At 34.2% G+C, this 15,842-nt stretch overlaps 3 protein-coding genes across 4 annotated transcripts; 2 read left to right on the top strand and 1 right to left on the bottom strand.

The window, feature by feature from the left end:
* Nucleotides 1-1,329: 1,329 nt before the first annotated feature.
* LOC125207631 (heterodimeric geranylgeranyl pyrophosphate synthase small subunit, chloroplastic-like) lies at nucleotides 1,330-2,499 on the bottom strand. Its single transcript, XM_048107057.1, has one exon. It carries the CDS (start codon nucleotides 2,461-2,463, stop codon nucleotides 1,519-1,521), a length of 945 nt encoding a protein of 314 aa, XP_047963014.1. The 5' UTR covers nucleotides 2,464-2,499; the 3' UTR covers nucleotides 1,330-1,518.
* A 5,146-nt stretch (nucleotides 2,500-7,645) lies between these two features.
* On the top strand, nucleotides 7,646-11,213 carry LOC125201194 (probable beta-1,3-galactosyltransferase 2). Of its 2 annotated transcripts, none has more exons than XM_048099206.1 (11): nucleotides 7,646-8,223; nucleotides 8,901-8,997; nucleotides 9,075-9,115; nucleotides 9,196-9,407; nucleotides 9,525-9,588; nucleotides 9,760-9,832; nucleotides 9,899-10,019; nucleotides 10,129-10,216; nucleotides 10,313-10,438; nucleotides 10,515-10,624; nucleotides 10,729-11,213. In XM_048099206.1, exons 1-11 carry the CDS (start codon nucleotides 8,111-8,113, stop codon nucleotides 10,875-10,877), a joined length of 1,194 nt encoding a protein of 397 aa, XP_047955163.1. In that variant the 5' UTR covers nucleotides 7,646-8,110; the 3' UTR covers nucleotides 10,878-11,213. The 2 variants fall into 2 exon arrangements, with proteins under 2 accessions (XP_047955163.1, XP_047955162.1); XM_048099205.1 differs by having other exon boundaries at nucleotides 9,072-9,115.
* Nucleotides 11,214-12,528: 1,315 nt separating this feature from the next.
* LOC125202162 (autophagy-related protein 8C-like) lies at nucleotides 12,529-14,794 on the top strand. The gene is made up of 6 exons (XM_048100515.1): nucleotides 12,529-12,672; nucleotides 12,760-12,812; nucleotides 13,512-13,567; nucleotides 13,673-13,725; nucleotides 14,304-14,422; nucleotides 14,516-14,794. The coding sequence occupies exons 2-6, from the start codon at nucleotides 12,776-12,778 to the stop codon at nucleotides 14,608-14,610; spliced, it is 360 nt and encodes a 119-aa protein (XP_047956472.1). The 5' UTR covers nucleotides 12,529-12,672; nucleotides 12,760-12,775; the 3' UTR covers nucleotides 14,611-14,794.
* Nucleotides 14,795-15,842: the final 1,048 nt, after the last annotated feature.

Raw genomic sequence — 15,842 nt, 5'->3', positions numbered from 1 at the left:
ACATCATAAATTAACAGTCCAAAACACCATCCAATGCGAAAATACTCCTACTCCTAAATACTCACCAACACGCCCTAAGCAATCAAATCAACCACATAGCATAGAAACATGCATCCTCACCACAAGCTAACACTAATAGCATAGAAACATGCATCCTCACCACAAGCCAACACTAAGACACTAAACGCATAATATATAGTAGATAAATTCACTTTATCTCAACTTCTCATAATTTTGAAATTTCAAACCATACTTTAATGTTACACCCCTTATCAAATTTATGTCCCAGATAAAAGGGGAACATCGAACACCAATATCTTCGAATCCACACACCCAAGTAAATGTCACATATTCAGACCACTATTGCTTAATCATTTAAATGGTGATGTGAAAGGCATATTTCTTTATATTAAAACGTTTATACTACTTTATGGAGTACTACAAGTGATGTTTGAAAAACACAAAAGCCATCGTACTCGACGTAATGTTACTCTTAAAATAAAATAACTTAACAATTACTCCATTATACTCCTAGTTAAAAATAGAAAACTAAGTTGGAGTGATTTTGGTAGGCCAACTTCCATGGACGTTACACCTTATATCAACGTCACTAGCAAAGGCCCACCAATGAGTTATCTGTGAATTATCGCAAGACGGCAAGAGTCACATGTTTCATTACAATATAACAATGATTCATTACCACACACAAAAAATTAAAAAACATGTGATATTAAAAAGCCATATGATTGCCCACACATATTGAAATGAATAAATAAATGAATAATCAGAAATTTTTTTTATCATTTCTAAGGTTTCAACCTTATAAATAGTAGTAAATTTTAAAAGATTTGAAAATATTATAAAGTATTAAAATGAAATAATAAAAAATTAACTACTATAGCTCGTACTAATTTAGTTTTTGTTTATAGCTAAATTTTGGTGGAAAGTGTAAGGAAAAGTAAATTAGTAATCATAATATCTATTCGAAATTAATGGAAGATCATAAGTAAATAAAACTATTTAAATAATAATTTATTATTAATTTGTGAAGGGTTAATAGTCATTTGAATCTAGAAATTTGGTTAATTTCAAAATTTGAAAACTGTACAGTGAATCACAAAGCTTTTTATTTTTTATCTGCAATTGTCTCGTTTATATATAAAACAACTTCTTTGATGATGTTTAAAATGACTTCACTTCATTAACATTGAAACTTTGCTTTTCTTTCATTTTTCTTATTTAATGAAAAGAAGTCGTTTTGAACTTATAGAAGATTGAAGTAAACTAAAATTTCATTATTTAATAGTATGATTTCAAATCTTAGGAGAATTGACTAGAATTTAATGGATATTCATAATTTGAATAAAGATTATCTCTCTTATAATATAATATACATTGAGTTAAACTTGTGTAGAATGGAATAATATAGCTACATATGTTTATTGTAAAAGAAATTCAGACTATTTCTTCTCTTGTTTCAATAATCACCGGTCGTCTTCGCGGCTCCAACTTTTAAGTCTAAGCCGAGCAGAGGCTCGGCTCGGCTACAAGGCTCGTTAAAAGCTCAACATTCCTCTTTCCATGGAATCCTTCAAGCTCCTTGAGAGCCAAATCCCTCAATTTCCTAACTATATTTTCAATTTCAACACTACTTTTCCTCTCCATCAATCCTCTCACCGTTCCCGCATAAAGCCCGAAATTCCTCAGCCTCTGTATTTCGCCGTCGCTTCCGCCGCCCAATATGGCTCCAGACGCCGCCGCACAACCATGAATCTCGCCGTACTTCTTCTTACACACATACTCGATGAACTCAAATCTTGAATTCTCATCAACGATCTCCCCCTCCTTATACAGCCCGTCCATGATCCCCTCCGACCCGCCGGCCCGGCTGATCTCGATCATAACCCGGAGGACCCTCTCCGGCCGGGCCGGGCCGACGGACCGGGCCAGCAGCTCGAACCCGAACGGGACGATCCCGTCCCCGGTCAGCAGCTCGATGTTCGGGCCGTACTTGTGCTCGACTTCGGGCCTCGGCCCGGGGCCCGTCCGGTCGGTCAGGGGGAGGTGCTCGTGGGCGTAGGCCGCCGCGTGCACGAGGTGGACCGCGGCCGCCGCGGCCATGGCGTGGCTCCGGTTGCCGCCCACGAGCTCGCACGCGGCCACGCACAGGGCCGAGGCCACGGTCCTCGGGGCCGCGAAGGTGAGGTGGCGCATGGGCTCGAAGACGGCCTCGGGCTTCCTTATGGGGATGGATCTATCGAGAAAAGCGTCGATTTCGGATTCTATCGCGTGCCAGTACGGTTGATTTTGGGCGACTACTGACAGCTTTATACAGTGCGGCCGCGTCGAATGGCTGAAATTTGGTGTTAGTTTCGGGGGAAGGCAAGAGTTGGACTTGGCATAGGAGAGATTGATGGAGGTTTTGATTGTGTTGTGGAGGGAAATGGAGTGAGAGCTGGCCATTTTTGTGGGTTGGGAAATGAGGGGAAAGCCATTGGTATTTATAGAGTTAGGAATCTGAATAGTGGTTAGATCGGTTTGACCGGTTCGATTATGAATTAATAATTCGATCGATTCGACCCGGACGGTTTTTAAATTGGATTTTATCTAGCATGACACGAGAAGCACGCCAAATTTGGATGTGAGATTTATTTAATCTTCCTATGGTTTTTGTACATGTGCTTGGAGTACTATTTAATAAGATGTTGAATAATGTTGGGTATAGGGGAAACTGAGGACTGCAAGAAATCTGGGTCGTTTATGTTGTGCGGATAATATAAACTATATTTAATGGTGGAGTACAATATAATTAATGTGCGTTGCGAAACTATATGCTAGTAGTTTTTAATTGTGAGTTTCCCTCAATAATTTATGGAGTAGTACTCTACTGGGTTTGTATATTGATTAATATTCAATGCTTGTAGTACTATATTTCTTTTACATCTTATTGTCCTTTTCCTATCCAATAGTCGATTTCACATAGTATGTCATATTGTCCCTTTTATTTTAAATTATTATAGATCATATTATGTGTTGTAGATCTTAGAAGACTATATGATCGACACTGACAAAAAATATGATATCACTTATAGTAAATTTGAGTCTTAATGACCGATTTCGGGCTTCGCTGGCTATATGGTCTTCCACAATGTTTTAAAAATCGGATCGGCCGGCGAACCGGCGTTGTTACTGGTTCACTGGTTCAACCGGTTCACTAGTCGAACCATTGGTTGAACCGGAATACTGTTTATATATATATATATATATATAGGGGTGTATTCAGATTAAAACCATAATGTATATTAAAACATCAAACCATGTAAAATAATGTATATTATACACACTAATAATGTACATTTTATTCATGTATAATGTACTGTCAGCATAATGTACAGAATTCATATAATGTAAATGTACATTATTAGTGTGTACAATATTTAGAACAGTACATTATACATGAATAAAATGTACATTATTAGTGTGTATAATGTACATTATTTACATGGTTTGATGTTTTAATATACATTATGGTTTTCATCTGAATACACCCCTATATATATATATATATATATATTTGTTTATTTAGTAGTAGTAAATAATAAGATTTAATTAAATATTTTATCAATAAATATTATAGTGTTATATATTTAATAGTATTATTATAGAAAACAAGTCTTGTATTAGTATATTATAATTTTAATGACCATATGTTTAAATACAATAATAAATTATAATACACAATATTAAAAACTAATATTAAACTCTATTTACAATTATAAACTCATATATTGTAAAATATTAGTGATTGTAAAAGTATAATTAAAATATAAGAAATATATTATAATTAACATTCTCTTAAAATAATATAAAATTAAAATGAATTATTAGTTTATTGGAAAAAGAATTTCAGATTTAATGTATAAGAATAATTAATGTTCATAATATTACAAAATGATGATGTGGTGGAGTGGTAAAGGAGTTGGTATTTAGAGAGGAGGTCATGTGTTCAAGCCTAACAACAACAAATTTTAAAAAAAATATTTTGAAAAGGTGAAAAACCGGTTTCCGGTTCACGGTCGGACCGGTCTGACCGGCCGATTCCACCGGTTCACGGCGATTCAATGTACTAGCGGTTTTTAGGGGTAAACCGGACCGGACTACCTGCCGATTCGCGGTTGAACCGGCCGGTCCGGTCCGGTTTTTAAAACACTGGTCTTCCATGAATTTAACAATTAGTTGATCTCTTTGACTTCACACTTTCAATATGAGACGACTCAAATGTGAATATCTCACCATATAGCACATTCAATTAAGATTTTTTTCTACAATATAGAACGTTCAATAAAGTTTATTTTTTCTATGACTAAATTATATGACTCTCCCTATTATAAGCTACCGAAATTGAAATTGAAATTGTAATTTGATTGGAGATGTGTATATAAACATTTGATTGGAGATGGGTATACGTACACTTAGGGAAAATAGAGTTGCAATTTGATTCATACTTTGGGAGTATATAGTTAATTTAATTTGACCCAAACTAATGGCCCATTCAAATGCAACTAAAGGGCTTATACTATGAAGCCCACTCTAGACACTATTGAAAAAGGGTACGTGTATATGTTGATATAACTTTGAAATAATCACATCGGTATCATTTTGCTTTCCTATTAACATACTACTTTACATCCCTATAATCTCAAGAATCTCAAAGTATTGAAATTTTCAATTGTCAACTGGTAGATAGTATACAATTGAGGTCCACAAAACATTAAATATGTGTAATTATTTTCAACATATTTTAAAAATATTCTCTTTTTAGTTTGATATAATTAAGTTATTAAGATCCAAATAAATATCCACCGTTGACCTACTTACTTACCTACTTATTAAAAGTATATAAATTCCTACACCACTTGCTTGGAACTTTCTATTGTTAGACTTATAATGAATTATTGTTTTTAGGCTAAATATTTAATAGGGCAAACCTGTTAATCTGTACTATCAATCGATATCCCTAAAATCACACAATCAAATAAAATCTCAATTTGTCAAATGTGGATAGTTAGATGAAGCGTGTGAGTTAGTATTAAGAATTACTATACTGATATTTCAATCGATTTGTGTGTGATTGTTGTTTGTAACTTTCATCTCAATATTTAATCTGATTTTCTTGAGCTCTTTTTTTTTTACAGCAGTGGTTGGATATTTTTTTTTGTTAGTTGCTTTTAAATATGAAATGCTAATGTATTGCAATAGCCTCTTATATAACGCAAGTCCAGTTGCAACAGACTATAGTATATACATATAATTCCTTTTTATGGTGGATGCATAAATCAATTAGAATTGATAAATATTGATTCTAAAATTAGTTTATGAATATATTTAATCAATGATATGGAGTTTGGTTCACCTACTCACCCACTATAACAGATAGTAGTACTACTACTATTAAGAGAAATCCCTTTTAAAATATATAATTTTTTTCATATTGCCGTTATTAGTAGTATTAGGGCGTGTTCAAGTTCCTAGAAATGATGAGAAATAGGGTGATTTCTAACTATTAAATGATGTTCATGTTTCATTGAATATATCTGGAGAGCCTGATCAGAATTGGAAGGCCCGCACTGTTGGGCTGTGTAATACTCTTAAATCAAATCTGTTCCACACCGTGGTTTACAAATCTGCATTGAAGCTTGAGCCAAGAAATAGAGTTAAATTGACTAATGTACCCTTTGAATTCTCTGAAAACATAGAAAAAGCGGTGGTATTATGGTCACACTACCCATGTGGGAATATATTAATAAATTCATGCAGACCATTTCTTGATCAATTTCGAAAAAAATGAACACCCTAAACCTTCATTAATTATCATAATTGAACAGTGCTAAATCTGGATTAGATTTTATTCTCCCAAATCCATATCTAGTAAAATGAACAGGCCCTTATGCTATTTGCATTACTTAGCCCTTGCCAAACATTTTCACTTATCTACATTCATGATTCATCCACCCAAAAACATAGTCAATTTTATAATTTTGATCCATTCACTAAAAATTCTTATTTTTCATTTATAGTAAATAATCGTATTAGTTTTATACCGAGACCATTCTCTATTGATTTATTCACCCACAATATATATTTTTTTATTTTTTCACTCATACTTTCCCTCACTTTTATTAAAAGTCATTTATTTTGGTGACCATGTGCATAAAAAATGTCAAAAAATATGCACCTAAGCATCACATGTTTGGTCCCATATAACGACAACTAATTGTGGTGGTCAATTTAATGGTATTTTATTCTTTATGGAAAGTAAGAATGACTTTTACTAGAACATGATAATGTTTTTTTGCAGATTTAATCCTAGCACACATAATGAGATGGAGTTGATACAAATTCAAGAAAAAGAAAAGAAAGAAAGAATACAACAATTAAAACTTTTCTTAATATATAGGGATACAACAAGCACTAGTTATTAACAACTAGCATAACGAAGATATTCACTAATATTTCAAAAAACATGATTAAATGCACTTAGATATATTGAGATAATTTTTATTTTATATTTACGCAAACTTTTAATTAAATCTAAAAGTCTTTCTTTTCCAAATTAAAACCATTCACTTTTGAGAGTTAAACAATGGCCAATTTCTCTTTACAATATTCTAAATAATCTTCAAATCCTCAATACTAAAGTATTAATTAGGACCATCTAACAATTAATCGCCCATATATTAATTCTATACTTATTTGATAAATTTAATTAGTATAGCATTTTTTTGCATTGAGTAATTTTATGATTATTAATTTGTGCATGCAAGGCTCTATTAATTAGTAGTAACATGCATCGACTTTAGAGTTTAGAACATCACTTAATAATAATAAATTCAATTACACCTTTATTTACGATATAAGTGATGGGTTTGAGTACGTAAATGATTGAAAAGTTGTAGAAATATGATCTGTAAACATATGATGATATAGAACAGATGCATGTGTTTTCACACGTGTACCACGTGTACAATCATCCCCATCTCCATATCTTTACTACAGACATTAGGAATGATGTCTCTTTTTTGTGCAGAAGCATAAGCTATATCATCATATCTTACTACCTAAACTAATTATTTGATGCCTTTCTTTCAAATTTAACATTATTATAGTCTTTATATGAAATGAGCCGAGAGGGTGTAACTTTTGTTTGACATGTATTCCTCCAAAAAGAATAATGAAGTACTAAAAGAAATTATATAGATGGAACAAATTGAATCCATTAGTCTTTGATGGATTATATAAATTTAAATTTTATGAATATTATTTGATTGACATCACACGTTCATTTAAAATAAATTTCAAGAAAAATTAGCTTTCCAAATAAGCCGCACTTCTTGGTTGGCCTTTCATGTTTCACTATAAGTCATTTCCGTATTTTATCACCCATATACAACGATATGCCTCCTTACTTAATCTCGAGACAATATTATACTACTACAAATATTTTTGACTTCCATTTATCACAAAACTAATCTAAAATTTAATCTCGAACAATCTTAAGATAATTAATTAAGACAGCGCACCGACATTTTAGCTGACGAAGCACTGTTTGATAATAATGGCGCTGTAATTTGTTCACAAAGAAAAAAAAGAAAAGGAAAAAGAAGAAGAAGACTTGGAAGAGATTTCAGTTGGGTAGGAGAGGTGGTGGGTCTATTCTCGAATTCTTCCCTTCCATTTCTTCTCAAATTCCACACACCACCACTCCTACTTCATCTTCTCCATCAATCCTCCCTCCCCATTTCCGAATATACACCTCCACCTATTCACATTAGCCATCCCCTTTTTTGCGTGCATCATCTAAGCACATATCCATTTATGCGCTACTGAAAAGGTCACATTTTGGGAAGCCCCATTTCTCTAAAAGACCAATCATCCCCAAATTCCCATCATTGTACTCATACGTTCTTTTCACTACACCAAAATTAACTCCTCCCGCCTTTTTTAGTTGCTATTAGCAGAAGATCTTGCTTTAATTTTGAATTTTGGGTGGAAATTGGGATGGGGAATGCTTGATTTGAGAGATTGAGAGGCTAATTTGAAGGGGGGAAGGATGTCTTGGAAGAGCAGAGGAGTTGAGTCGAATTCGAAGAGTTTTGTTTCGAGGAATCTCGCTCTTCTTCTCTGCGTTGGCTGCTTCTGCGCTGGGATGCTCTTCACCGACAGGTTTGATCTTTGATTTTATTTTTTTGTTAATTCTGATTTTGATCATAGTGTTAGGCTTATAGAGTGGCTATGATTGGTGATTTGGTGTTGAACTCATTGATGACTTTCATCATTCAGCTGATCTGCAATCCAATTGCGAAGTGTAGCTCACTTTTTAGCATCTAATGATGAGAGTTGATTTGAATAGATGTGATTTGGTATTAATTGAGCTAGGGGGATTGGAGTTGACCTTGATAAACCCCTTTCATGGGGAGATTCATGACTATTTCAATGGATTATAAGAAGGAAATTCAGTTAGATCTGCCCAATATTCAAGATTTGCCTACTTTAACATGGGAATTCGGGATGAACTAGGGATGTCCGGTAATGTTTTAAGTATATTGTGACAAGTCTAGGGTACGTTTCGGGCTGCATATTGCGAATAGCTCCAATGCTGATGTTTGACTCAATCTATTGTGCAAACTCAAGGAGTCTAGTTTAGGGACTGATGTGCTGTTTATGGAACAATTTATATAACGAAATAAGAACGTTTGTGTTCGTGTTTTTATCTTCCTGATCACTACTTCCTGGAAGTAACGGTGTATCATGCGATCGGTGATAAATTTTTCCACTTACGTCAGAAGTTCTTTGGTTATAACAGCCTCGTACGAGGAGCTGAATGTTTTAATATTTGGCAGGATGTGGGCAGTTCCAGAAGCTAAAGATATGTCTAGGTTGAGAGGGGTTTCCGACGAGAAGCTTCAGTTAGTCTCAGATGATTGTGATCCAAAAGTTGTGAGTACAAAATTTCAAGATTTAGTTTTTTTATTTGGAGATTAGCATATAATGTCAATTTGTTGCTTTGTCAGAAGGATGTGAAATGGGGTTCGAAGGATGTATTAAGGACACCCGAGTAAGTATACTTCGCGTCTTTGGATGTTTATGTTATACAGCAAAGTGCATAACTCATAGTTACCTGCTGCAACAATGCAGGACTCTCGATAAAACAATTTCAAATTTGGAAACGGAGCTAGCTGCGGCTAGGGCTGTACAGGATTCCTTACTCAGTGGTTCCCCGATATCTGAAGACCTGAAAATACCTGAATTGACCAAAAAAAGAAAGTACTTGATGGTCGTAGGCATCAACACAGCTTTTAGTAGTCGAAAGAGAAGAGACTCGGTTCGCGCTACTTGGATGCTACAAGGTGCTCCATCCTTCTTTCGTATATTATCTTATTTTCGTCTCTAGCAAATTTGTCTGCATGCCATATTGGATGGAGAAATGATTTGTAATTCATGCCATATCCACTGAATAAATTCAGGCGGGAAACGGAAACAGCTTGAGGAGGAAAAGGGAATTATTATTCGATTTGTGATTGGTCACAGGTAAGTAATAGTAAATGTTTGTGATTCTGAGCATTTATATAATTTAATGCATTTTTAGTCGGCTAAACCATTTTTGGAAGCTGCCTCCGTATCATTTATTCCCCTCACTTGTTTTTTGGCAACAATTTATGTCTAATTTCACATTTGCTTGTTTGATCCTCGAATCACCAGTGCAACATCCGGTGGAATTCTTGACAGAGCTATTGAAGCCGAAGATCGAAAACATGGAGATTTTCTAAGACTGGTAATTTATTTACTTATTTTAATTCGTTGACCTCATATCACCGCCTAAGACTACCTTATTTTCCAGGATCATGTCGAAGGATACCTTGAACTATCAGCCAAGACGAAAACCTATTTCACCACTGCAGTTCAACTTTGGGATGCCGATTTCTACGTCAAAGTTGACGATGACGTGCATGTAAACATAGGTTAGAAGAAAATATTTCTTCTATTCACCTCCCATTGAAGCAAAAATACGTATATCCTTGCGCTTTTCTTGCTTTAAGAGCATGTGGACTTATGTTCTTTTAATTGCAGCGACGTTGGGAGCGACTCTGGCTAGGCATCGTTCCAAACCGAGGGTGTACATAGGATGCATGAAATCTGGTCCGGTCCTGGCTCAGAAGTAAGCATCTCACGTTGCTATCCCGATTATGGCTACTTCACGTTCTGTTGTCCCGAATGTTCCCATTTCTTTCCCTCACCTCTTTCTTATTAACAGGGGAGTAAGATATCATGAACCCGAGTATTGGAAGTTTGGCGAAAATGGAAACAAGTACTTCCGTCACGCTACAGGGCAATTGTACGCTATTTCAAGAGATTTAGCCTCGTATATATCAATAAACCAGTAGGTTTTTCGCTCTTGTGTTACTTTTATGGTGTATATAAATCGATCGTTTATCTAATAAGCTTTATTGTGGTAGGCATGTACTTCACAAATACGCAAACGAGGATGTCTCGTTGGGATCTTGGTTCATCGGATTGGATGTGGAACATATAGACGACCGTAGATTATGTTGTGGCACACCACCTGGTATCCTTTTCCCCACATATAGCACTACATAGCTCAAGTTATCGAATCAATATGTTATTATAAACGCCACGTTTGAGCTCTTAATCAAGCTTGCGAAACTGCAGATTGCGAGTGGAAGGCCCAGGCAGGCAACATATGTGTTGCCTCGTTCGACTGGAGCTGCAGCGGGATCTGCAATTCTGCGGATAGAATCAAGGAGGTGCACCGCCGGTGTGGAGAAGGCGAGAGTGCTGTGTGGAACGCGTCTTTCTGATTCTCTTCCGACCAGTCACTGAGCCTGCATCTAATGGAAGGTTAGATTGCTCCACGGCTTGTAGTTACGGGATGAAACATCCTCGTGTCTTATCTTAGGAATTTGCTCGTTATACACGATTCTTTCTATATTTCCGCGTAGAGTCGACCTGTAATATATGCGTATCTGCTCTGTTTTAGTCGAGAAGATGGGTCGTTATAGCAACTATACGTATAAATTAGTGTGTTTAGGATTGGTAGCGAAACTCGTAATAAATGTATGTTTGCTGAGGTTTTGATGCCTCTTTTTTTCAACCGCCGACCTATTGGTTGAAGTGGAAGTGTTTTACCAACTAAATTGTGTTTCCTCGTCCCGAGGTCTCTCCGTGTTATTTATGGTGTGGTTATTTTAGCAACTTAATGTTCCCTTCTTGCATTATATATGGAACCAACTTAATTTTCCCGAATAAGTCCAAAGCCTTTGACCTAGCGGTAAAATGCTTAGACATTATTGTATGAGGTGCCGAGTTCACGTAACACCAACATGCCATTAAATTTATATTCTCTTGTTACTATTTATAATAATTATTATTATAATTAAAGGGATTTCAGAAACCAAAAAATGAATTTATACTACAGTTTGAATAAATGAATGCTAATATTTTCCTCATTTTAGATTCAATGCAAATTTAAAAAGTGAAGGGACAATTATAAAAATGAAAATTAAAATATGCTCCTTTGTCCGGAAATAAATAGTACTAGTATTACATATTGGATCAATGAGTTTAAAAAATTATTTTAGTATACAAAAGAGAGTGAAATAAAAAACAATAATGAAATAACACATTTAGCAACATATGAATAGAAAATGAAATACTATGAGATATTGAATGATGAATAAGGGGAGTAGCCCGCTGCGGCGTAGTGCAGTTGGTAACGAAGGGACAGATTTTGCTGCAATGAGTCTGGGTTCAAATTCCATTACTGTCGTGTAGTTGCTTCAATCTCTCAGGCACAAGTGTACTATTTAAAAAAGCTAGAAGAGAAGAAATTGCCAAAAAAAAGAGAGAAAATATTGCGCTCTATACAATCTATAATTATTAAGATATGTATGTACTTTAATGTCTAGAGTTCTCTCTTAATTTCTTGAGATTGTAATAATTGTATGTTAAGTACATAATATGTATAAATATATTGAGATTGTTTATAATTTATAATATTTATAATAATATAATGATCTTGGATAAATAAATAATTTTTTAGATTATAAATAATGATATTCAGTTTAATTTTATTTTCATAATTATGAAAAATAATTAAGAGAGTTATAGTGTAGAGATATTGTGTAATAAATCACTTAATAGGGCTAATAAATTTGATTTTCGAGGCAACACTACAACTTTTCACGAGCTATTCGTGATATTCCATTCGCCTCAGATTGAATCTAGGAATATTAGTTTAATAGTTTAATTCAGATTATAGGTTAAAATTGGATTTGGAATTGGAATTGCATCTAAATCTTATAATTGATATGTCAATTCAATCAATCCAATTTAGATTCAGAATTGTTAGAACAATATTAGACAGTTAATTGGTATAATTAAATTTACAAATACCAAAATCATCATTTCATTGCGGAATCGGTTCAATGTAGCTATAAATGAGGTGACATATATGAATTGATAACATTAAAAAAAAGAAAAGAAAAAAGAGAAGGCATATTCCTTACGCAATCCATTTCCAAATATTTGGATAATCACAATTGGATTTGGAGCGACGTATAGATTTTTAGTTTCCCCCAAATTCTCTCAAGTTTGGTAATCTCTTTATCTTTCACTCTACTTTAGATTCGCTTTGTGAACCCTAATTTCATTCATTCACCTTCTTTTTGCTCCCGATCGCAGCCAATCATCCCACGCCATGGCCAAGAGCTCCTTCAAGCTGGAACACCCCCTCGGTATTGTCTCCACACTCCGATCATCGGTCAACTTACCCCTAATTTTCGTTTCGATTAAGTTTTTGTAGCTGGTTTGATGCTATTGCTTTGAATTCTTCCTAAATATTGCCACTCCAAATTTACGATTAATTGGAGTTTACATGATCTGGATTTTCATTTATTTAGATTTTTTTCGTGATGATTTATTTGTATAGTTGAAGGGGGTTTTTGTGAAGAATATTTGGTATGGTTGGAGGAAATGAATTGAATTTTATGATTGTGATTTAATATGTTAGTTTGTTTTTGGGTTTTGGGGATCCCATGCCTCTTGGTTGCCTGAGTAATACCGTTGTTTTGCGAAATTGTGGAATTGAATTACTACTTCTCAACCCTTATCAATTTAATTTTCATTTTATTTTTTACTTATGTTATTGATCCTATCGGTTGCTTGTATTTTAGTTTGTGCAGTGCTTTCTAAATGTGTGGAGAATATTCTCTTTTGCTATGGTTTATGTTTGTACAGTACTGGGAACTTGAGCTCTCTTCTTCCCATTTTAATTTTGGTTTATGTTTTATGTTATATGTAGAGATTTTATTAGGACAGAACCAGCAGCATTTGAAGTTGCTTTTTCCCATTAGAAGGCATTAGCATTATGCAAATATTGTTGCTTGTGTATTTTATGGAGACATTATAATCGTATTGCTCTTACCGAATTGCAGAGAGGCGACAGGCTGAAGCTGCCCGTATTAGGGAGAAGTACCCAGACAGAATTCCGGTATTAACAAAACAAATTTGGTTTATGAGTGCCGCTTGATGTATGATGTTTTCCCTGTTTAACTTTAACCAATTTTTGATGGTGTCTATATGTTTTGTAATGTAGGTCATTGTGGAAAAGGCTGAAAGAAGTGACATACCTGATATCGACAAGAAAAAGTCAGTAAACCTTGGCTACTTTTTCCTACTTTGTTGTTGTCTGGTCTGTCTTGACTTGCTGAGTTATCAGTTGTGCTAAGGTGTATTCGAAATTTTTTCTCTGCCGTGTCATAACAGACTCTGTTATGATATTTCATTCTTTGATAGCAAACCCTTGTTTATTTTGCAGCTTCACTTTCAATTTATATGACCCTCTTGGAAAATTTTCAACTGCAAAACTCATTCTCTTTATTTTCAGCTATATCTTGGTAATTATTTTCCCTTTTCAATAAAATATTGACAAGAAAAAGTCAGTAAACCTTGGTTATTTTCTACAACTTGGTTCTTGTGTGGTCTGTCAAGACTTGTGATATCAATTGTGCTAAGGTTCATTCGAGAATTTTTTTTTCTGCCGTATCATCCTCTGTTGGGATCTTTCATTCTTTGACAGCAAAGCTTGTTAATTCTGCATCTTCAGTTTCAATGTGATATGATACTTGACTTGGAACACTTTAGCAAATTTATCAATTACAAAACTCATTCTCTTTATTCTCTGCTATATTTTGGTAATGATTTTCCCTTTCCAACAAAAAATACAGGTATCTTGTTCCTGCTGATCTGACTGTAGGGCAGTTTGTGTACGTTGTCCGGAAAAGAATCAAGCTCAGTGCTGAGAAAGCCATATTTGTTTTTGTCAAGAACATTCTCCCTCCCACTGGTAATGATACAAACTTCAATAGAGCCCTTCTCTACGTGATGTAGTGTTGTTAAGTTCTTTTCTGATGTCGAAATGTGCCTTATATAACTGCAGCTGCAATGATGTCTGCTATCTACGAGGAAAACAAAGACGAAGATGGCTTCCTATACATGACCTACAGTGGAGAGAATACCTTTGGATCGCTTTGAAAACAAAGGTCGAACTGGGCCTTGTATATCCTCGAACAAAATCTTTGTAAAAATCTCTTGAATTCTCTCTAAGCGTTATTCTCCCAAAAGGATGGGTCTTTGATGATTTCGTTAAACTTATGGATTTGAATGTTGTTATTCATATTCTATGGTGAATTTCAATGCATATCTACCGTTTCCAGTATGTATCAATCTTCACATCTCCTACCACTTATGCTTTTCAGCTTATCAGTATGCAATTTCGATATAAATAAGCATCGTTGTTTAGGTTTGAGGATTAAATCAGAATTTTAATTTGAAAATGTTGTCATTTTGCTTTGTACTACTTCTGTTCCACCATAAGAGTCACATTTTGTCAATTCGGTTTACTTCATAATAAGAGTCATGAAGATGACCTTTTCCATGAGATTTTATGCGGTTTAAGTTTGTGTGTTAAGTGGAATTAGTAAAATAAGATAGAGAATAAAGTGTTTCTATTTTTAGTAATGACCATCTTGATTGAGACAAATCAAAATGAAAAATGGATCGTCTTAAGTGGGACGGAAGGAGTATAGAATTAATAGAGTATAGATAAGTGAGACATATAGTCCATTAATTTATTAAATATATTTTTTTATATTTTTTAAAATTCATGCCCATACTAAATGAGACTCCTATTATGAAACGCATGCAGTATTTAATATGAATTGAAATGTCACAATTTTTTAAGTGGGCGCTTACTTTCATTCCAAAATAATAGTAGTAGTAGTCAATTTTCAAACCTCTCTATTTTACACTATTTGAGTTTTCGTAAAAAACAAATATAATTCGGGAAGCAAAGTATAGGACGGCAATAATATATTGTCAAATGTTGACCCCAATTTAATGCCCAAGTTAATGAATTTGAATCTCTTTTTATATTTCTTGGATGAATTCATTCTTGCAATTCGACTTATACCAATATTCATATTTGGGACATCCCATTTAACTTTGTATGTTTTTTATTCGATAATCATTTTACATTATTAGTCTTATTTTGAATATATGGTCAATGAACAAACCCATTAATTTGGTGCCAAAGAACCATAACATTAATCATGTACTTTCTTTAGAGATAGGCAGATAGCATTAATCTTTTTCTTCTTATTTGAAACTAAAATAGTAGTATCAAATAATACATGATGTGTGCACACCATTAAATCAATTAATAAAAGAAAATAGGGTATGTACTGCTTTAATGGAAAGCCAGCACA

The sequence above is a fragment of the Salvia hispanica genome, chromosome 1 (genome assembly GCF_023119035.1).
Source record: "Salvia hispanica cultivar TCC Black 2014 chromosome 1, UniMelb_Shisp_WGS_1.0, whole genome shotgun sequence".
Classification (NCBI taxonomy): Eukaryota; Viridiplantae; Streptophyta; class Magnoliopsida; order Lamiales; family Lamiaceae; genus Salvia; species Salvia hispanica.
Note: the sequence above shows the minus strand (reverse complement) of the source record. Positions and strands in the feature narration are given on the sequence as shown.